The sequence below is a fragment of the Oratosquilla oratoria genome, chromosome 21 (assembly GCF_046742065.1).
Source record: "Oratosquilla oratoria isolate Oo_2021 chromosome 21, ASM4674206v1, whole genome shotgun sequence".
Lineage (NCBI taxonomy): Eukaryota > Metazoa > Arthropoda > Malacostraca > Stomatopoda > Squillidae > Oratosquilla > Oratosquilla oratoria.
Genome location: NC_134797.1, coordinates 34708053 through 34732052, shown reverse-complemented (window position 1 = coordinate 34732052; position 24000 = coordinate 34708053). Strand labels below are relative to the sequence as shown.

General features: G+C 40.2%; 1 protein-coding gene across 1 annotated transcript in view; it reads left to right on the top strand.

Moving 5' to 3' along the window:
• The window catches only part of LOC143037055 (ionotropic receptor 93a-like), a 93178-nt gene that overhangs the window by 52811 nt on the left and 16367 nt on the right, over window positions 1–24000 (top strand). Inside the window, exons 10-14 of the mRNA XM_076205164.1 lie at window positions 7823–7929; window positions 8417–8510; window positions 19791–19946; window positions 21542–21704; window positions 22518–22738. Of these exons, the coding sequence (XP_076061279.1) occupies window positions 7823–7929; window positions 8417–8510; window positions 19791–19946; window positions 21542–21704; window positions 22518–22738 (741 nt within the window). The remainder of the gene's footprint in view (window positions 1–7822; window positions 7930–8416; window positions 8511–19790; window positions 19947–21541; window positions 21705–22517; window positions 22739–24000) is intronic.

Genomic DNA, 24000 nt, shown 5'->3' with positions numbered 1-24000 from the left:
ACTTTTCCAGCGTTTCTATTCTTGTGGATAATCTTGCACCGCTGTTGTGCGGTAGGTGTTTAATATACGACAGATAGGGAGATGGGTGTTGGGTTGGTGACAGATGTGAATCAGGAACATTTAAGGGAGTATAATTCAAGGAAGAACAGAAACAAGAAGAAAAATAAAAAGAAGAAGAAAGAGAAGAAGAAGATGAGAAGAAGTAGGGGGACAAAATGTACAAAATAGATCGGATGACCGTAATCGACCAGATGTCCGTGATGGGGGAAATGTTAATTTTGATAGGAGAAATGTTAATGAGGCATTGAATGTCAATGAAGGACCAAATAATAATAATATAGAGCAAGGCATAAATAAAAAACAAAATTATAATATAAGACATGATATTGAAACTCAAAATGTGTCAAAAAGAAATAATCACGAGTTTCTTAAAACTATGTACTTTAATGCTCGTAGTATTAGGAACAAATTTCAAGAAATACAGGCGTATGTCAAAAGCGAAAATCTCGATATGATAGGAATAACTGAGACATGGTTAAATGGTACAGAGTTCGAAGCTGAATTTAATATTGCGGGATTTAAACACTTTCATCAGGATAGAAACCACAAGAAAGGTGGGGGTGTTCTATTGTACGTTAAAAACAATGTTCATGCTTGTGTTTTAGAGAAAGTGAAACAGGATGCATATGACAGTTTGTGGGTTGAGTTAACCCAAACAAATGGAAAAAAAATGAATATAGGTGTAATACATAGGCCAAAGACATTATCATTAGCAGACGACAAACTGTTATTTCAAGAACTGTCTAGTTTCTGCAACCGGGATTTATTGATAATGGGTGATTTCAATTTTACTGACATTGATTGGATGACCCTTGAACATGGCCATATACTGTAGGTAGTCGCTTGATTGATTTTCTTGGTGACAATTACTTAATTCAGCATGTAAAAGAGCCCACAAGATATGGAAACTTACTCGATTTATTGATCACTAGCCGCGAAAGCATGGTAACTGATGTAGAAGTCGGTGAATCTGTTGCAAATAGCGATCACAACTTAGTCAGATTCAAACTCCTAAACAATTTTAGAATAGATACTTGTGTTTCTAAAATACCCGATTTCAGTAAAGCTCAGTTCATAGAACTACGTCAGGAGCTTCAGCTTACAGATTGGGAGGCAAAATTAAACGAAATGCCTGTAGATCAGATGTGGGAAATATTTCAAAATACGCTCACTAAGATGATTCAAACTTACATTCCTTTTAAGGACAGACGTCCCCCAAATCAGGCTCGCCCAAAGTGGCTCCACAAAGAAACTGAAAAAAGTATTGCTAAAAAGAGACAGGCTTATAAGAAATATAAGTACTCGGGTGCATCTAATGACTATGAAAGTTATGTATCAATACAGAGAGATTTAAAAAAGACAATAAGAAAAAGAAAACGACAATACGAAATGAACATCGCTGATAAATCCAAAGAGAATCCCAAAGAATTCTATAGTTACATTAGAGATAAAAAGGTTGTTAGGAATCACATTGGTCCACTATTATCTGCTGACGGTCAACTTGAATATTCAAATGAAGGAATGTGTAATATCTTAAACAATTATTTTAGCTCGGTATTCGTAAACGAAACACCTCAAGGTGAATTCCAAACTGAAACCTGTGAAAAGTCTGGGGTAAACTTACTCACTACGGTAAATATAACAAAAGAAAAAATTAAAAGGTGTATAGACAAACTCAAAGTTAATAAAACACCAGGGCCTGACGGTTGGCATCCAAGAATCTTAAAGGAAATGAAAAATGAGATTGTTGTTCCATTAGAAATTATTTTCAAGAAATCCATCATATCCGGAGATGTCCCAAGAGAATGGAAGCTAGCTAACGTTACTCCCATATTCAAAAAAGGTGACAAAAAGAAACCAAATAACTATAGGCCTATAAGTTTGACTTCGATCGTAGGAAAAATAATGGAAACTATCATCAGAGATGCTATGGAACATCATTTAGAAAGTAACCGTTTGATAAATGATAGCCAGCATGGTTTCAGACGGAAACGTTCTTGCGTGACTAACTTACTCGAATTCTACAACACAGTTATCTCGAATTATGACAAAAGAAACAATATAGATTTAATATATTTAGACTTTGCAAAAGCTTTTGATACCGTCCCACACGAAAGACTACTTACTAAATTAGCTTTGCATGGAATAAGTGGTAGCCTATTAGGTTGGACTAGTAATTGGTTGAAAGGTCGAAAACAGAGAGTTGTTTTAAATGGAAAAACTTCTGGATGGAAAAGTGTTGCAAGTGGAGTTCCTCAGGGTTCCGTTCTTGGGCCACTTCTATTCATAGTATATATAAATGATATAGACCATGGACTAAAATCTACTGTTTCCAAATTTGCTGATGATATAAAACTGTGCGGAGTGGCAAATGATCACTCAAATCAATTAGATATTCAAGAAGATTTAGATAAATTACAGCAATGGTCTGAAAAGTGGCTAATGAAATTTAACACAAGTAAATGCAAGGTAATGCACATAGGTAAAAATAACAGTAAGTACGATTACAAGTTATTTGGAAATTCGTTAACAAAAGTGAATAGTGAAAAACATCTCGGCGTAATTATCAGTAACGACCTCAAATCATCCAAGCAGTGTATTTCAGCCTCTGAGAAAGCAAATAAGATTCTGGGATTGATTGCGCGATCTTTTGATTTCAAAAGTCCATCACTCATTAACAAGCTATATAAATCGTTAGTTCGTCCACATTTGGAATATGCTGTTTCCGTATGGTCACCGAATCTCATTAAAGACATTGACAGACTGGAAAAAGTACAACGGCGAGCCACAAAACTGATTCCAAATATCAAAAATAAATCATACGAAAATCGACTTAAGCACATGAATCTGTTTTCCCTAAAAAAGCGTAGACTCAGAGGTGACTTGATACAGGTCTTTAAGATTTTAAAGGGAATTGACAACATCAAAAGTGACCAAATTTTCACATTGAATGAGAATCAGACAAGAAACAATGGTCTCAAACTGTCCGGAAATAGATTCAATTTGGAAGTAGGTAGAAACAACTTTGCCAACCGTGTAGTTAATGAATGGAATAAACTTCCTGCACAGGTAGTGCAATGTAGTTCAGTTCGAAGCTTTAAGAATCATTTAGATAAATACCTAAGTAAGATGCTGTAATGATTATAATTTATCTTATATTATTTGTTTTTGTTTTGTTATCATTTGTCTGTCTGATTTTCATTTATTATTAGTTATATGTCAATTTATTATCATTTACTATTTACCTGTTTGTTTGTTATTCAACTATACCTATGCATTTATTTATGTATTTTATTTGTTATTTACATTATTATAGTTTTAATTTATTATTAATATTATTATTATTATTATTATTATTTTTTTTTTTGCATCCGACCTAGATATGGATCAAAAGGTCTCCTGTCGGCATGCTCCGCCTTTGTAATCCTTTGAAAAAAAAGAGAAAGAAGAAAAAAGATGAGGGAAAAGAAAATCAACAAGAAAAAAGACGAAAGAGAAAGAGAAGAAAAATAGAATGGAGATCAAAAGAAGAAAACGAAAAAGGGAAAGAAGAAGAAAAAATAAAGAAAAGGGAAAAACAAACAACAAATAAAGGTGAAGAAGAAGAAAAAAATGAAAAAAGATGAAGAACCAGCAGAAGGATTAAGGCACACGTATCGACACGACGTCGTGCTCTCAAATAACTATGGGTGTCTATGGACGCTTCCACACGCCGTGTCGTGGACGGCGCACGGCGCAAAGTCGATACGTGTGAAACGAGCCTAAGAGTTAGAGGAACAACAGCCTCTCTCGATTGACCCCCTTCCTTACTGGGTGGCACTCTCACTTTTGATTATCGATGTCGCCAGACTATTTTATTCATCTTTGTGTCAGCCTTTTGATAGAAGGTTCAACATTGAGGCTTCTTCAGTCGGCGGCCGTTAAAGACAGACTTACTTGTGTTATATCTAAAACTATGCATAGCGGCAGAGTGGTCGTAGGATTTTCAATGAATCTTTGAACTTTTCTGAAACTTATCGTTCAAAGTGGCGAACAGTGGCACGTTTAATATAAAAAAAAAAAAAAAAAAATCATCCCAAGAAGTTTAAAAGATCACAATGTTAAAGATGATGATGATGATGATGATGATGATGATGGTGATAACAATAATACTGAGAATAAACACCTTGTGAGATCGAAACCTTTATAGGTACTACGTTTCGCATGTTACAGCTTTTTCAAGTACAGACATGACACACTCTGAGCACATATAAGCCAACAGGGAAGGAACTGGGAGAGGTTATCAGGGAGGATGGGTGGTAGGTGGAGGGGGAGGAGGGGGACGGGTGGGACTTGGTGGAGACAAAGGAGGACATTTCGGACAGTTTGTTGAAGTGGACTAAGGGGGACATTTCATACATTTATTTAATGCGGGTAACAGATGGATGATAGGAGGGGCGATGTTAAACATGCCTCTGTTCTGCTCAATGGTTTTGAAGTGGCCGCCATTCAAAGCTTCAAAACCATTGAGCAGAACAGAGGCATGTTTAACATCGCCCCTCCTATCATCCATCTGTTACCCGCATTAAATAAATGTATGAAATGTCCCCCTTAGTCCACTTCAACAAACTGTCCGAAATGTCCTCCTTTGTCTCCACCAAGTCCCACCCGTCCCCCTCCTCCCCCTCCACCTACCACCCACCCCTCCTGATAACCTCTCCCAGTTCCTTCCCTGTTGGCTTATATGTGCTCAGAGTGTGTGTCATGTCTGTACTTGAAAAAGCTGTAACAAGCGAAACGTAGTACCAATAAAGGTTTCGATCTCACAAGGTGTTTATTCTCACAGTCTTGTCGGCTTTTGCCATTGTGATTCAACAACAATAATAATAATAATAATAATTAATAATAATAATAATGATAATAAGGTAGTAATAATAATAATTATAATAATAATAAAATAAAAATGAACAGAAAATAGAAATATATAAATGAATATATAAATATATATATATATATATATACAAAATAAGGAAATAAATAAAACAAAAGACAAATTAATCACATTGGTACCGACATATTACAATATGCTAGCGTGAGATCCTCAAACCTCAATGGAGACAGTGACAAAATAGAACGGGTAACTTTAAACGATCTTGTAACTGAGAGAATAAATTAGATAAATAAATGAACAGAAAACTGGTTAAGATATTTTAACATACTTATGTTAACAAGTGACAAATTAATACAAGCATCTATAATATCGAGGTCGTCATTTTTTCACATTTAGTACAATTCAGAAGAGAAAATTTGGGCTCACCTTAACAGGTCGTAGATTAGGGTGGGATACTTTATCCACATACCTCTGTGGACCAGAGTTTCGTAGCATTCTTTTATGAGTGGAAACTGATCTTGATTCAATGACTTTTAAATTTTGCCATCCCTCCTTTCTTCTACGCTTCTTGAATTATGTGTCTACCTGATCTGTATTTTAGCACATCAACGCTGAAACAAAACACTTCATTATACTAAAGATTATTTTCATTTGAGTACAATAGAGTCCAATGGTACATTATGTTATAGTTTTGTTCATAGAAGAAGCAATATACTTGTAATTCAGAGATGCTTTGTAAGAAAAAGTTATCATTCATTGGTCAAAAGCTTATGACGTCATGTCGCGTAGTCTAACTGAAAAAGGGTAATGCGCGATTATGGGCTAAAAGTACCATAACAGAGCAAATATTCGACCAAATAAAGTATTCTAAAAGCTCAGAATGAGTAGATATATAGTTCAGCGATGGCTGACACGTAAGTCTACACCTATTAGTACTTTGCCGAGTCCAAAATTAAATATTTACTGTATATTTCGTCTTGAAACGGAAGCCGTTAGTTTGCGCGGCTCGAAATCCAAACACAGAAAAGACCAGGAAATCTTTTAAATGTGGTAATTTTCTTTGTATTTTAGAAAATATTTTCAATCTCTTTCTGCTGATGACCCGTTCTTACTTATAATCTATTCTGTGATTCCATTAGTCCTTATATAAAAAAATCTCTATCACGTTTCAAATTTCATGAATACAGAAATAGTTCTTGCAAGGTTATCATGGGTATATATCTGTGATATTTTGATTATTTATAAAAGAAAATTATACTCCAGTTTCTGTTTTTCTTTTTAATATACAGTACGAGTGCCAACTGTATGGTTAAATACACATCGACAGATATTTTCAAATGCAGTCTTTATGTAAGCGATTCCCTGTATTGGGTACTGACTGCATATCAAACTGATATTACGTTAGGAGACTTTAAAAGATCCCTATGGACCAGAGGCACGTGGTAATTTTCTATAATTAGAAACTGACCTCCAATAATAATAGTAAATATATATATATATATATATATAATTTTGAATTCCTATATCTTTAGTTTTTAATTTTTCTTTTTTTCTATTGCCCATCTTAAATTTCTCTCTAACCACCTATGTAACTCCATTAGCGGTTTGAACCGCGCGGAAACGCGGCGGTAATGCATACTAAAAAAAACTGCGCGGTTGTGTGTAAATGCTTCCATTGACTTACAATGTAATTGAACCGCCGAGGTTGAAAACGTTGCGGTTGAAACCGCTAGTGTGAACACGGCCTAATACCCTGTACACATCGAAAGCCGTTTTCAATTGTCATTTACACAGAGGTGATTCACTAAAGGCAGTCGTTGTCAATGTGTTTTTTGTCTCACCCTGTAGTACTACTTACGCAAAAATCATCCACCCCACCCTTTTACAAGCATTTTTACTAAGGAAAAATATTAATTTCATGTTTAATTTTATCTGTAACATTTATATATAATGTTCTGTAGAATGTGTAAATTGTTAAATCTGTAGTTTTGTGGTTTCTTGGGAGATCTACATTCCAATAATTTACGTCTGAAATGTTATGGCACACCCCCCGTCCTTCCCCAACCTTAAAACACTCTCCAAGGGGTGAGAATTCCTCCCTCCCCCATGGCCCAAAACCCTTGAGACACCCAAAAGAGAGAGAGAGAGAGAGAGAGAGAGAGAGAGAGAGAGAGAGAGAGAGAGAGAGAGAGAGAGAGAGAGAGAGAGAGAGAGAGAGAGAGAGAGAGAGAGAGAGAGAGAGAGAGAGAGAGAGAGAGAGAATTGAGTTCCAATATCCAACCGTAAACTTCATTACAGATACTGATATGAAAAATGTGATACCATTTAGAATCCTATTAGACATAATGAAATGATTGTTGCTTAAGAGTATTGGAACGTTTGATAATTCTCATCACTTCATTAGATCAATTTGTCAGCTAATAGCTAACACATAAATAACACGAAAATGACTGGTAGAAAGAGTTTAAGAAGCCGATGATGAAAAACGAGTAGCAAAAATTTATCTATGTGTGTGTGTGTGTGTGTGTGTGTGTGTGTGTGTGAGTGTGTGTGCGTGTATGTGCACGAGTGTGTGTATGTGTGTCTGTGAACAAGGAACAAGACCTATAAAATGCGTTACCATATTACCTCTCTTCATCAAATGAATTATCATATCTGACGTAATGTAGAGCTACTCCTTTAAGTATTAAAGGCCATACATTTAAACCCTTTCGTCAACCGTGGTAAACGATTTCTAACATTTAAAAAAAAAAAAAAAAAGACCTTCCCTACCTATACTTATAAAAACTACCGGTAGATTTAATAAATAACCCAACAATCCAAATAATATTAACTTAGAAACCGAGGTACCGTTCTACTAACTTCCCCAATCTTGTCTTCCTTCCAACGCAGTACCCGCCATGGCAAATCTTCATGAAGGACAAGATCGGCAGGGTGGTGGCGTACAAGGGGCTCATGTTCGAAGTCTTGGACGAACTGGCGTCACGCCTCAACTTCACGTAAGTATCTGCACGAGTCGTGTGAACTTTCGATAAATGGATGAACTAGCTCCGCCACTGGGATTCGAGCCATTGTAATATGTTGGGTGACAAAAGAAATGTTCAGGAGCTTGGTCCGACCATTCCAGTACATTCCTTTGAACGACCTGCATGGTACAATTGGTAGAGTCATTGTCTTGTGGTAATCGGTCGCACAGCCAATGGTTCGAGTACCAGTGGCCCTCCGAAGGAATGATGAAACTGCAAAAGAATGATGGTCTTGAGTGATTTGAAACGCAGTAGTGGTGAAAAAAATTGGGCTCTTTGGTTACATGTGATAAGTAGTTAGACCTAAAAAAAAAAAAAAGTTTGATTGACATCTAATGGATTTTATTTTAATTTCTTTTACTATTTATTTGTTTGTTTGTTTATCTATCTATATATTTATTTGTTTATTTATTTGTGGAACCTGTCTTCTCACGCCTGAGTCTTCGTTTCGTCCTTCCAGGTACGTGGTCATGACCCCACCGGACGGGAAGTGGGGCACCAAAGATTCCAGTGGCAACTGGAACGGCATGATCAAGATGGTTCAAGATAAGCAGGTGAGTGAGGGGAGAGGGAGTGAGGGTAGGAGAAGGGAACGGGGGGGGGGGGAGGGAGGAGGGGAGTAGGAGTGAGGGGAGGAGAAGGGAACGGGGGAGTGAGGGGAGTGGGGGTGAGGGGAGAAGGGAACGGGGGGTGAGGGGAAGGGGAGTGAGGGGAGGAGAAGGGAACGGGGAGTGAGGGGAAGGGGAGTGAGGGGAGTGGGGGTGAGGGGAGAGGGGAAGGGGAGTGAGGGGAGGAGAAGGGAACGGGGAGTGAGGGGAAGGGGAGTGAGGGGAAGAGAAGGGAACGGGGGAGTGAGGGGAAGGGGAGTGAGGGGAGGAGAAGGGAACGGGGGAGTGAGGGGAGAAGGGAACGGGGGGTGAGGGGAAGGGGAGTGAGGGGAGGAGAAGGGAACGGGGAGTGAGGGGAAGGGGAGTGAGGGGAAGAGAAGGGAACGGTGGAGTGAGGGGAAGGGGAGTGAGGGGAGGAGAAGGGAACGGGGGGGTGAGGGGAAGGGGAGTCAGGGGAGAAGAAGGGGACGGAAGGGTGAGGGGAAGGGGAGTCAGGGGAGGAGAAGGGGACGGAAGGGTGAGGGGAAGGGGAGTGAGGGGAGGAGTTTGAGAGAGGGGAGGAGTAAGTGAGAGGAGTTTGAGTGAGGGGAGTGAGAGTGGAGGGGAATGAAGAGAGGGAAGACAGGGATGGGGAATGAAGAGAGGGGAGTAAGGGGAAGGGAATAAGGAGAAGAAATGAGGGGAGGGGGAGGAGATAGGAGAGAGGGGGGAAAGGGGAGACGTGTGATGGGAGGAGACTGGACGGAGAGGGAATGAAGGAAGGAGATTAAAACGAGATTAGACATTTGTTTTTGTAACTGAGTTAAAAGCAAAGAAACATAGGAAATATTATAAAATGAAACAATATGGAGACACATAGAATTAGGTATATACATGTACGTATGTGTTCACGCACACACATATATACCTACAGTACATAGCTACATATATACATTGCACACATGTACACGCGCATACTAACACACACACACACACACACACACACACACACACACACACACACACACACGCACGCACACATACGGCTTGTTGATGCAATAGCTAGCGTCACCGTCTGCAACGCTGTAGTGCCGAGTATGCTCCGCGCTCAAGGCATGGAAAGGTTTCATCAATACTGCAATCACTGACATTCACCTTTGAGCAAGGGAATGGGTGTGTGTGGTGTGTTGTTAAGGTCACAGTGTTGCACATTGATCGGACTCTATAAGCTCTGAACTCTCATCCGAAGGAGGTAATAGCAGTCGATCACGAGCCCAGCACGTGATCCAGTACTTCCCCCTCCAAAAAACAAACATACACACACATCCATACCCATAAAAAACTTTTACATATATTTGTGTGAACGCCATGAATAGCTTTGAGGATGATAGCCCAAGCTGGAATCATACATATATTATATATATATATATATATATATATATATATATATATATATATATATATACATGTATATATATATATATGTATATATGTATATATATACACATATATGTACATATATATACAGTATATACATATATGCATCTACATATTATATACATATATATATATATATATATATATATATATATATACATATATATATATTATACATATATATATATATATATATATACACACATTTGGAGAATAAGAGACAGGGCCCCATGAGCGTACATTCCTGCTTGTATACTACAGTAAGGTAAATACAATTTGGTAGATACACGCAAACACACACATACACAACCATATGCATACACATGTGTATTTAATACATCAGTTAATCATTTCCATATAGACGTGTCTGTAGATTCAAATCTTAGGTTAGAAAGCTGAAATAATTTGATCTTCAATTCAGATAGACAATGATTAGAATAAACTCAGTCAACTAGTATTTTGTATCTATTTATCTATTTTTACCGTCTTTTTGTTTATTATCAACAAATCGGATATAGCATTCCTGACCATCTTTGCTTACGTGTGACAACACGGAATTGCAGCTATTTCACAAACAAGGTGGGGATATCACAAAAAAGTAGAATAATAAAATCACCTGGCGACACAATAAATCAAGAATGTTCCACCAGGCATGGAAGGAAATTTTCGAGATAAGGGGAAAGAGGAGGAGGAGGGGGGGATAGGGCGTAGTTAAATGGATAAAATAAAAGGGTTCTTGGTATGGAAGATTTTTAGATCTAAAAATAAACCTAGACTGGAATTTTTTTTTTCATCCAGACAGTCCAATGCGTGTATTTATTTTGAGACATTAGTCATAAATTATAGTAAGGACTCTACTTGGTAACAGACATTGAGTTCCGGGTGCGTGTTCGATTCTGTTACCGGACAACACGAGGAGGACAGGAGTAGTCGACGGTTGTCATCTCTTATGTGAAACTATAATAGAAGAATAAAAAAAGAATAACGAAAATAAAAATGAATGAATAAATAAATAAAAATACATACATACACATTAAAGAGCCGATTTCACCACACCGTGGATGTAGGGTCATCCCTGACCTCCGGCACACTGCTCGGGTCAAAGGGATTGGAGTGAGACAAAGTATCATAAGTATCTAGATTAGAATATTCTTTATACGGAAAGCCTTCGCCATCTTTAAGTAACAATCGTTAACACTGTAATTCAATTTAAAATACTATTAACAAGAAAAATACGGGTATATATTTTCTTACTTTTGAATATAATTTATCAATATGTAAGCTTATGGATAAGGTAGTTAAAAAACTCAACTTTTATGCATCAGTTGCTGATATGCTAAGTCATTTAAAACTATATTAACACCAAATATCTTTCTCCGCTTTTGAACGCCGTCTGTTAACATGTTAACTCATTTTAACTTTATCAACAAAACATGTCTGACAACTCCATAATTCAAAATATTATTTACATAATAATGTATTCAAATGCTACCTCTTTTTCACTGAAAAAGGTAAGTTTCTCGAAGTGAAGTTTTTATACATTTGTGTTCTAAAAGCTCGTTTAACTTTACTGGCATTTCATAAAAAGTTTCATTACATAACATTTTACTCTAAGTCCTTCTAGTGAATGATACACATGTCGCCTACATAACATGTTGAAAAAGAACGTAACTATTTGAATTTAGTTTTCTTTGTCATTCGCTCGTTTGGTGATGCCTTGTAGCAACTGTCAGACACGTTTCACACGCGTATCGACTTTCCGTCGCGCATCATCCACGACACGACGTCGTGCTCTCCAAAAACTATGGGTGTTTATGGACGCTTTCACACGTTGGTCGTGACGCTTTAAAGCGTCCATAGACACGCATGGTTATTTGAAAGCACGACGTCGTGTCGTAGACGGCGCACGGCGAAAAGTCGATACTGTATCCCAGAGGTGTTGGCTGGTGGCATAATCGCAAACGTTCTGGTCTCGCATTCGTTTAGTTGTGGGTTCGATTCCCGCACTTCTCTCCGATTCTAGGAATGAGTGTTACCTGCGCCAACAGTCCTTGAAGAGCATAATACAGGGATTAGCAAACATATACGTATATATATATATATATATATGTATATATATATATAATATATATATATATATATATATATATATATATATATATATATATATATATATTCATACACACACACACACACATACATATATATTTCCACAGATTTTTTATTTTTCTATTTTTTTATTTATTTTTTTTATTTTTTAAACAATGGTTATTTCGCCTCGGCAATTGGATGAGCCTAATTTGTTGGCTAAATTCATATCGCTTGTATATATTACTTTTTCGATTATGATTTTTTTTTCTTTTTTTACAAAGAGGAATAGAAAAATTCTGTGGGATCTTGAGAGGTACAGACAGTAGAAAAAGGTTCAGAGCAGCTGAAACAAAGTCTAGGCCAATGGTCCTTAACCTTTTTCACCCTATGAACCCCGACAATCCTCTGAGTATTACCGTAACCTCTACAACAAATTTTGAAACGATAAACCTCGTAAAAGGGCAAGATAAAACACTGGTTGCGGTTGATATGTAGAAGGCCACCGCACTTGTGACCAGTGTTGCACTCACCAAACTGGTAAAAGCCGAAGTGTCTAATTCGAACATATGAAAATGTATTATTCTCCCGAATACTTTGAGACCCTCTAAGAAACCCCAAACGAACCCCCCTCTCCCAAGGGGTCACAACCCCCAGATTAAGAACCGCTGGTCTTAGGGTTTCCAAATATTTTGGTACTGTGCCACTCTTCATTCGAGTGTCTGGCGCCTCCTCCTCCTCCTCTTCCTCTTCCTCCTCCTCCTCCTCCTCCCAACTTCCATCCTCAAAACAAGAAATTTCCAAAACACTTCTATATAAGTAACTAGGAAATATTAGTTAATTTTTGGAAAACGAAACGTTAAGGGATTAATGGGACTGAGAAAGCTGGATGATTTCCAAAAGAAAATATATATTTTGAGTAAATTATGCATTTATACATAGGAGGCACATTAGGCATTAGTTCAGTTGGTAAGAGAGCTGGCTGCTGGGCAGGTCATCGAAGGTTCGAATCCTTCTTGGACCAACTGACGTCGGTTCCTTAAAGCAAATAACAAATAATTTTGTTATTTTTAGATGTTATAAATTTTTGTATCATTCTAAGATTTCATATATTTTCTCTTGATATTCTTAGATTTGATCAAATTATTTATATAATTTTCTAATCTCTTTTATCGAAGAGAACCTGCGTCATTTGCCTTGACTTTCACTCTAGAATATGTCATAGATTTTATTTTCTGATAACATCTTCGTCAAGGTACGATGGACAGAGTACAAAGAGTTTCGTCAAGGTTTCATGTTTTTCTTTCCTTCTCCTTCGACGTCGCGTCTTTGGCCTTAAGCACACTGGCGACTTTGTAGAGCCACAAGTGGCTGCGTTTTGTGGCGGGGATATTTTCTCCCATAGGTTCCCATTGTTTTCAAGCTTTGCCCATCACACTTGGTGGGTGTGATCGGCAAAACTTGAAAACAATGGGAACCTATGGGAGAAAATATCCCCGCCACAAAACGCAGCCACTTGTGGCTCTACAAAGTCGCCAGTGTGCTTAAGGCCTTTTACGTGACAAACCGGAGGAAAGGACACTCCGGGATCCCTCGGGGTCTTTTGAGAATAAATCCATCCCCAACTCCCTCACGTCCAACTCGTCACGTATTGGCTACTTATGCGGACGACGCAACGCGAAGCACACATTGGAAATCGGTCAATTTTCAATCACCTTTTTCTCTGTCCTCTAGTCCGCTTGCGTGATCCGTTTTTCTTTGGCTTTTCTGAAGTGAGTTTGTTGAATTCGAGAGCATTTGCGATGGTAATTGCATGTACGAGCACACACATAAACATGCATGAACACAAGAGTCATCACACGTAGGTACAGAGGTACAAGGACACACACACACACACACACACACACACACAAAGAGAGAGAGAGGGGGCACTGACAACCTCACAGACACACAAACGCACATACATACACACACAGACACACACAAACACACACACACACACACACACACACACACACAAGCATACATACATGTAAATTATATTGAATTTATAAAATATAATTATTTCAGGCGACTATGAACCTAAGGTACTTTCTAGGTTCATAGGAACCGAGATCAGAAGGCAAAACTGAACACATGACAACAAAAAGGCATATTCCAGGACATGAGGCAATTTCTAAATGAAAACTCTATGAGGTGTTCACCAAAAGAAAGAGAGATGAAATTAGACCTAGTTGAACAAGCTGACCAGAAGGAGGGTCTAATCGATACCCAATATCTCAAGAAGGAAAAAAGAAAGAAGATAAGAAATGTCGGTGCAAATTAGATCAAAGAAAAAAGTTCAGTGATAGACGATATATCAGAATGAATACCAAACGAATGCGAGAACGAATTGAATTAACCACCAATAGATATTTATGAGAGTTCATTGCAGCGAGGAAAAGTACATGAGTAGTGGAAAATGACTTCTTGCATTTTCCTTACAAAAGAAAAAAAAAAAAAAAAAATCGAGAAGACCCATTTAATTAGAGACCGGTATCCCTTATTAACCTCTCATCTTGGCACCTCCTGGATGACGGGTCATCCCTGCATCCTGTCCACTGCCCTGGGTCAGAAGCAGCGTCGCAAGATACAACACATCCACAGCAAGGCCGCCTTATTAATTCGGCGACCCCCCTCTCCGTCCCCTCATGCAGAAAAGGAGAAGACGGGGAGAAATCCCTTCGGGCTGCGTCAAATTATTTCTCATACATACTTCCTCACCCCCCATCCCCCATCCACTCCCCCTTATGCAACACAGCATCAACCATACACAGCCCTTCTCCATTCACCCCTATCTTTTGTCCTCTCCCGTCCTTCCTCAACAGACATTCCTCTCTTTTGTAATGCCCCTTTTACCCCATCCAATCGTCTCATCCTAGGACGCCCCCTCATATTCACTCCTTCCATCTCTGCCTTCCACACTTCTTTTACTAATCTTTCTTCACTCATTCTTTCCATATGTCGAAACCATCCTAATACATCAACCCTATCTCCCGACTCCCTTTCCAGCCCTGTTCTCCTCCTCACCTCCTCATTTCTCACTCTATCTAGCACAGGTAACCCCTATCATACTTCTCAGAAATTTCATCTCAAACAGATTCAAACTCCTTCTCTCTTCCTCTCTTATGTTCCATGTTTCTGCCCCGTACAGTGCTGTCGGCACAATCACTCCTTCATATAACCTCCTCTTAGCATCCATTCCCAGATGTCTATTTCTCATTACACTTTTTAATCCACCAAGGCATTTACTCGCTTTTCTCAATCTACATTCTACTTCCACCCCCACTCCTCCCTTTCCTGCCACATTCGCACCCAAGTATCTAAAACTATCCATTTCCTCCAGTCTCTCTCCCTTAATGCTCACTTCCAGCCTGCTGTCACTCTCTCCCTTTATACATCTCATCACCTTACTTTTGCCCACATTTATCTTCAGCTTCCTTCTTTCACACACCTTCTCAAATTCTGTCACTAACTTCCTCAATCCCTCCTCTGATCCTGCTACAAGTGCAGTGTCGTCAGCAAACAACAACTGGTTTATTTCCCTCTTTTCTCCATTTTCTTTAACCATCTCCAACCCCTGACCCACTACCCTTGCATTCACCTCTCGCACCACCCCATCCATGTATAGATTGAACAACCAGAGCGACATAACACATCCCTGACGAAGTCCCACCTTTACCTCAAACCATTCACATTCTCCATTTCTAATCCTAACACAAGCTCTACTACTCTCATTAAAAATCTTGACTGCTCTGAACAGCTCTCCTCCTATCCCATATATCTGCAGTACCTCACACAGTGCCTTCCTGTCTACCCTGTCGTAAACTTTTTCCAAATCCATAAAAGCGCAAAAAACATCCTTACCTTTTCCTATAGCTTTCTCAAATACCTGTCTTAGCACAAAATTCTGGTCTACACAACCCCTACCTGTCCTAAACTCACACTGTTCCTCACCAATTACTCCCTCTGTTCCTCTCCTAATCCTCTCAATCAAGACCCTCCCATAAGCTTTCCCAATTACACTCAACAAGTTGATCCCTCTGAAACTACTACACTCACACTTGTCCCTTTTCCCTCGTAAATCGGCACTCTTCCCTCTCTTAAACAAACATTAAATAACCTCACCAGCCAGTCCACCATAGCTGTACCTTCTTTCTTCAGACATTCTGCATGGCATCCATCCAACCCAGGTGCCTTACCTGTTCTCATCATCTTGACAGTTGCTTTCACTTCATCTTTCCCTATTTCTCCTCCATTTTCCTCACTCATCACTCTAATTTTCTTAGCACTTCCCACTGCAACTACCTTTCCCTCCCTATCCTCCTTCACATTTAGCAACTCCCTAAAATACTCTGCCCACCTTCCTCTCACTGCCTTCTCTTCCATTATCATCTCTCCATCTGCACCTTTTACTTTTTCTTCTCTCCTTGATTCACCTCCTCTTCCTCTTTTAATTTCTTTCCAAAACATCTTTTCATTACTTTCAAATTTTTCTGTCATACTCTTATCCCATTTCACATCTGCTCTCCTCATTGCTTTCTTTTCTTATGCTTAACTTCCCTTCTCTTTACTTTGTACCTCTCATACGATTACCTCGTCCTAATTTGTAGCCAATCTATGAAAGCCTGCTTCTTCTCTTCTACACCCTTCTTTGCTTCCTCATCCCACCACTCACTACCCTTCCTTCTATTTCCTCCCGCCCTCTTTGTTCCACACACCATCTTTGCACACCTTATGACTCCCTCCTTGAACCATCCCCATTCCTCCCCCACTCCTAGTTCTACTCTATCCTTCACTACCTCCCACTCCTCTCTCAGCCTCCTCTTATACCCCTTCTCCTTTTCTTTTTCATTTGCAGTTCACTCTAAGTACCTCCCTACCTTCTGCCCTTTTCCTCTTTCTCCACCTATTCTCCATTCTCAATTTACCTTCCACCAGAAAATAATCTGATATTCCCCCACTCTCTCCCCTTAGAACATGTACATCCTTAACTCTTCCTACCATACTCCTGGTCACCACTATATAGTCCATTAACGCTCTATCTGTCAAGCTTCCATCCACCACCCTCTCCCATGTGTACTTATGCTTGACTTTCTTCCTAAACACTGTATTTGCTATCATCAACTCTCAAGACACATCTCCACCATTAATTCTCCACTACGATTTTTTACCTGGAACTCCATACTTCCCAATGAAAATTAAATAAAAGTAGATACATAAACATCCTGACTAGAAAGAAGTGACAAGTGGTGTACCCCAAGGATCAGTGTTGGCACCTATCATATTCATCGTGTGCATCAATGGCCAACTTGAAGGGGTTGACTGCTTCTTGAACATGATAATGGTTGATGCCAAGCTAACGTGGAAAATAGAAGACAGTCCCATTAGAGAACGATCTGAAGAAGATATACACTTAAGGATTGAAACGTTCGATGCAGTGAAGCCTACCTTTCACAAAGAAGAAAAAAATACATTATACAGACATGTGTGTGTGTATGTGCACACACACACACATACACACACACACACACACACACACACACACACACACACACACACACACACACTGAAAAGCGAGATAGAAAACTGACTTTCCTTCTCGACTCCACAATTTCCATTACACTCCTGGGACCGTGCACTGCCTCAAATCACAATCATTCACCACTCAGAGTCCCGGTTTCTTGATGAACTGACTGTGAATTGATATTCATGTTAGTTCATCGGGGTTTCACTTGTCATTCTCAATGCCACACTTCCTGGACGATGAGTGTGTAGAACCTGGCGGTGTCCAACAACATGACCATATACATGAAAGAAGTGTGACTGGATTGTAACTAAGTGAACATAAAGACAATTATTTCACCGCTCAGAAAGAGCTGAAGGCTCGAATGACAAACGAATACGCAGACCTCTCCCTTCCAACACGATCTTTTTATGAATGATTATAAATTGAAACGTCTCGTTTTGTCAGTACATCAGATAAGAATTCTGAGTGATCTACTATGTCAAATATCTTCGATACATCCATGAAAGACGCCGATAACGGGTTATCATATTCCGGATGTGCATAAGTTGCATGTTTAACATGAGTAATAACAGTATTATGTATATCTTACCATCAAAAGTATTATTTGTGGTGGGAAAATAATGTCGAGCTCGTGATAAAAATTCTCTTTTGTTAAGTTTAGCCCCAACAGTAGACAACAAAACTGGCCTGTAGTTACAAATCGGGATAAAATCATTGTTCTTAGCATTTACGAACGGGGCAATAATGTCACACATCGTTAAATCTGGGTGGAAGGCGTGCGCCAGATAGCTTGTGAATACGAAACGAAGGTTGTCACGGTTGATTGGCTGTGCGTGCGTGAAGTACTAAAGAGTAATTCCGCCATACAGAGCTGCCAACTTCTCCTCTTTACTTCACTAATGATTTTGTTAACTACTTTAGTCACGGTAACATACACACTTCGTCTTATCCATATCTGACTCTAACTGTCCAAAGAGCTCATCTACGTCACAGATTTAGATCAGAGTTTTTTTCAGGGATTGCCAAGTAGGTCCAAAGCCAGTCACGTTAAATTGGACAGGTATTCCCCTATCTTATCCCTCCTTAACAGAACTCTAGTTTGTCGTTTCAGGGTCCAAATCCACGGCCAATCTGGCAATATAAACCATACCTGGATTCTCCAATATCCTTCGCGTTGCCAAATAATTCCTTGACCTTGGACACTTTCCTCATCAGCTTTCAGAGGTTCACGTTTGAAGGTATCCACAGTTCTTCAGGGTCTACAAGGGTACTAAGCATTTCGGATTGACTGGAGACTGCTACTGCATACTCCTGAGCACATGGGTCATCCCTAAGCTTCTCAAGATGAAATCCAGTTGGATCACATCTCAGGGATTTTCCTTGATCTGACATGCGCTCTATACGTCTATAGTCGGTCTATACATCTATACGTCTATAGTCGGCTCCGAAGAACTTAACACTCACATAAACCCTCCACTTCTGTAACATCAACCATCGAGCAGGAACAAGGACGTGATCGATTTCCTTTACTTAACCTCCAACATTTCTATACCAAACCAATTGATGCGGCTCTCGTCTATGGAACTAGGAAGGAGTAATTCTCAACCAACTTGCCGCATGGTCTGCTTATCAGCGACTGAACTGGCTCCACCACTAGCTTCCTGATAGAGGGAAGAAAATTAAAGCCATTAAAAAGGCAGCCAAATGATCTATTAGTCAGTAGTCATCCGACACTTATAAGTCACTAAATAATACATTTGTCGTGCGTAGCGCCCTTGCGGGGCCAGGAGACAGGAGTCCTGGTGGCTGAGAGATGCCATGATTGTGCTAAGGAGACCCCGCTTCCACCTAGGGCTTCTTTGGCCCTTCACTTACACCATAAAGTGTGGTTCCTCTTGGCTCAAAGAGGTACATTGGTTGAGATGCCTGACTTGAACCTTTAAGTTAAGTACATCTTAAGCCAATCAGCCAGCTACCGCCTGAACCGACGTCGCAAAGTCCGTGGCTGTCTTCCACGGCGACAAGGTCATGAGTGTGGATTATGAACCCAATGTTTAGTCTCCCCCTCGTTAGGTTCCGCGGTAGATAGGGCATGGGATGGAGAATCTCTAAAATATGTGTATCTATGTGTGTATATATATTTATTCTTGTAGGTACTTCTTGGCATCGCCGCATTTACAGTCTCCGACGACCGCCTGAAGGTGGTCAACTTCACCTCAACCATCGACCGTCAGCCCTACACTTTCATGATCGCTCGGCCCAAAGAACTCTCTAGGGTCGTCCTTTTCATGGAGCCGTTCGCCAATGACGTGAGTTGAGTTGGGTTGTTCGTGGTGGGGCCTGGGGTGTGAGAGGTCTTTGTTGGGGTCAGGTGAATGAAGAGTGGGATGGGAGAAGAAAGGGAAGTAAGAGGAAACGAAGGAGGAAAAGAAGGACAAGGTAAGAAAGGGCAAGAGGGAATCTAGTATCTTTGGAGTCAGGTGTAGGGGGAGGGAGGGAGATAGGGGAAAGGGTTATGTGTTGTGGAGTTCAAAAAAGGAGGGAGATAGATACTTATGAGATATGGAAAAAAAGTAGAAAAGGCGTTAGAGAAGTAGGGTGAGAGTTCAAGGTAGGAGGCGTGAGAATTCTAGGAAGGAGGGAAGGATAGAAAGGGAGGAGATGAGGGAAAGAAGGAAGAATTAAGACAAGAAGGTCTAAAGTTAGAGGAGTGGAAAGAACTCCTTTAGAAGGGAGAGTTCTTGATGCAAGATTAGACAAAGAAACAATGGACAGAATTAACCAATTTAAGGAAGAGCTGGCGATGAATGGAGGCATAGGTAGGGAGGGCTGTGAGGATAGGTTACTAGTAACAAAACTGGGTAAGGGAGAGAGAGAGGGAGGGTGAGAAGAAGGGAGAGAGCGAAGATTTTTGGAAAGGTCAAAGGTGGAGTAAAAGAGGGGGGGGGGGATAGGATAAACACGAAGAGCCGACACGGTGAGTTATCATCTAAATTGTGATGTTATTCATCTTCCCCACTCCCTGTGCGCTGAACTTTGACCACCCTTTTCCCCACTCCCCATTGCCTACACCTTTCCAGTCTTCAATTCTTCTAAAAAATATGATTTTAAATCTCAAACTTTGGATCTGCTTCCCTAACCAATTATCTCCTACACATTACCTATACTGCATATTTGAGTCATGGCTCCTTTTCCCCACTCCCTGTTTGGGATCTATTACTCATTCCTCTATTTATCTGGACGATATTTGACCAGCCTTCTTCATCTCGTCCACTTCTCCCACTACCTGTGTGTAGTTGTAAAGTCAACACTCCTTATTTCCCACATAAAACAATACATCACAGGGCGTTTCCCAACTCCCTATATACGACCTGTTCCCCACTCCCTGTGCATGACCTGTAATCTACTTCCGCATATACAATTTATGATGTGCTTGTCCCAATCCCTGGGCATGACCTGTAATCTACCTCCGCATATACAATTTATGACGTGCTTGTCCCACTCCCTGGGTTTTCGACCTTGGACCTACATTTCCCATTACCTGTGCACTCATCATACGACGCGTGTCTTCTTCCAAGGACCGTTTACTTTACTCCCTGTGCTAAGTTTCTAATGCACCATCCCACTCCCTGTGTCTGTAAGAGTTATCTTTCATTTGTGATCTGTTCCCTCATCTCTCCCTTTTCCGTCTCTCACAGTTCACTCCCTGTGTCCTGCTCACTTGATCTTTTGACAGCTTCTGATCTGTCTCCACTGTCTGACGTACCATCTCACCCCCTTTTTGTGTACATACAGTACACACATTCATATCTATATTTGAAAAAAAATTCTCTTATTTTCATTTAGCTTTTAACTGCAAAACTCATCCGCTTGACATGCTTTTTTTTCTTCTTCTTTTCGACAGACGTGGATCTGCATCGCAGTTATGGTCTTCATTATGGGACCTATCCTCTTCCTCATCAACCGATCCTCACCCTACTATACCTACTACGAGCTCTACGATGGCAAAGGCCTCTTCAAGCTACAGAACTGTTCTTGGTACGTCTTCGGAGCCATTCTGCAACAAGGTGAGTTCGAGGACTGGATTTCCTCTCTCTCTCTCTCTCTCTCTCTCTCTCTCTTTTATTCTTGTTGTTTTCACTTGTTTAGTATTTCGGCAACGTCTGCAAAGTTAATTTATTACCTTGAGAGAAAAATGATAATTTAGTCTGGAGTAACGTTGCATGTTCGTATGCATTACTAGGTATGCCTGAATTTGAGTAATATATAAACAGACACGCATACGCACTAGTGTGTGACTACATTCTCGAGTGTATGCAAACGTATACACTACACCAACACACACATAAACAGATTTCTTTCCTTCTTTTTCCTTCCTTGCTCTTCCATCTTCCTCTCCATTCTTCCCTCATACCCGTCTCTTCCCTTCTTTTCTCTACTGTCGACCCTTCCCTCGCTTCCATCTACATATCCTCATTCAACTATTCCCCTTCTTTTTTCCTCTTCATTCACACCCGTCTCTTCCCTTCTTTCCTCTGTCCTCCTCTTCCTCCCATTTCCATATACATATGCTCTTTTCCCTCCTCCCTTTCTTATTCCATCTCTTCCTCAACCTTCCCAGCATTTTGCCTTATCAGCCCAACTTAACAACCTCTAATCTCTTCCTTCCACTTTAATCCTCTTATGCTCCTTCTCTTCCTTCCTTTCTTTTTCTTGTTTCTCCTCTTCCTCTTCCTCATCATCCCATCTCCTTGCCTCGTCAATCCAACGTACACATCCTACTCCTCTTCTTTTTCTTCTTCCACATCTTCCTCCTCCTCCCAACGCCTTGGATCACTAGCCCAACTTACCCTGCTCCTCTTCATCTTCCCCTTCTTCAGGAGGCACTCAGCTCCCTCTCAGCAACTCCGGTAGGATGGTGGTGGGTTTCTGGTGGATCTTCGTGCTCGTGGTGGTGACGACGTACTCTGGGAACCTCGTCGCCTTCCTCACCTTCCCCCAGATCGAAAACCCGGTCAACAACCTCGAGGACCTCGTCAAGAGCAAGGACTCGATGACCTGGGGGTACCTCGGGGGAACTGTCCTCGAGGAGTACTTCAAGGTGGGGTGCTCCGGTCCTCCTGTTCTGTAATGTGGCACTGTGGAGTCTGGCACCAAAGACAACGGGACTTTGCTTTTGGTGTAGTGTTAGAGACGGTAGACTTAGAGAATTGAAACTGGATCTTTATACTGGAGACTGTTAATTGTTAGCATTGTAGTTCCAGATAGAGTCACTTAATACAGAGTTGCGACATGACGATACGATAAGTGATCAAGGGAGCCATTATGTGGCCAGATAATCTTCTTGCTATTGATCCTTTAATCCTATTGTGTTTGTTCACTGAATATGTCAGGATGTTGTGCATTCGGATGCACCAATAATCCTTTCAGAGTTGCGACAACTCCAGACGGGCCGCTATTTTGTGGCCATTCTCCGGAACTGTCGCAACTCTCTTATCAAAGGGAATAAATTTCCAGAAACCATAAACTTATGGAGACATTAGCTCGTAAGATGTACAGAACAGAGTGTAAATCAGTCCGTGGAGTTACACAGCGAACTCCTGGAGAACCCAGGTTTGTAAACAGTGAAGCACTGGAGGCTAAATGAATAGACAGTGGATCATTGGAGACTAAACGAACGAGGAGAACAAGACTGGAGACCGTGGGTTAATGAACAGTGATGCACTGGAGACTAAATCTGCTGACAGTGCAGCAGTGGAGATCACAGACTTGAAACAGTGCTGTCTGTGGTCTTGTATGCAGTTCTGTCCTGGAGACACGGGCCATAAATAGTGTAACACAGAATATTCATTAATGAACAGTGTTATACTAGAAATCGATGACTTATGTAAAAATTGCAACACTGGAGACCTAGGATTTGTTAGCAGTGGAGTAGTGAGGAATTGACACTAATAAACAGTGTAGCATTAGAGAACGTGGACTGTCGAACAGTAAAGCACTTGACCGTTGTAGAATGTAGCACTGATCATTTCTTTTAGCACGTTGCACTATTACCTAAAATACCTTAACACTGTCTTTGTATAAATTTTCAGGCTCAAACATTTAGCACTGTAGAATATAAGAAATATCACTGTACACTGCATTTGCTAACACACTTTGCTTTTCTACAAATTCTGGCACTAAAACATTGGGCACTGTCGTTATTCTTTGTGGCAGTGAGCACCGTCTAAATGGCACTGTATCCCATGGCACCGTGGATTTTGTGGCAGAAAACAACTGCATTTGGATTCTAGTGGAAGGTAAGTTTGCCTTAAAAGGTTATGTTTGTTGACCTTTGGTGTGTCGCCTTCCCTATATCTTTCT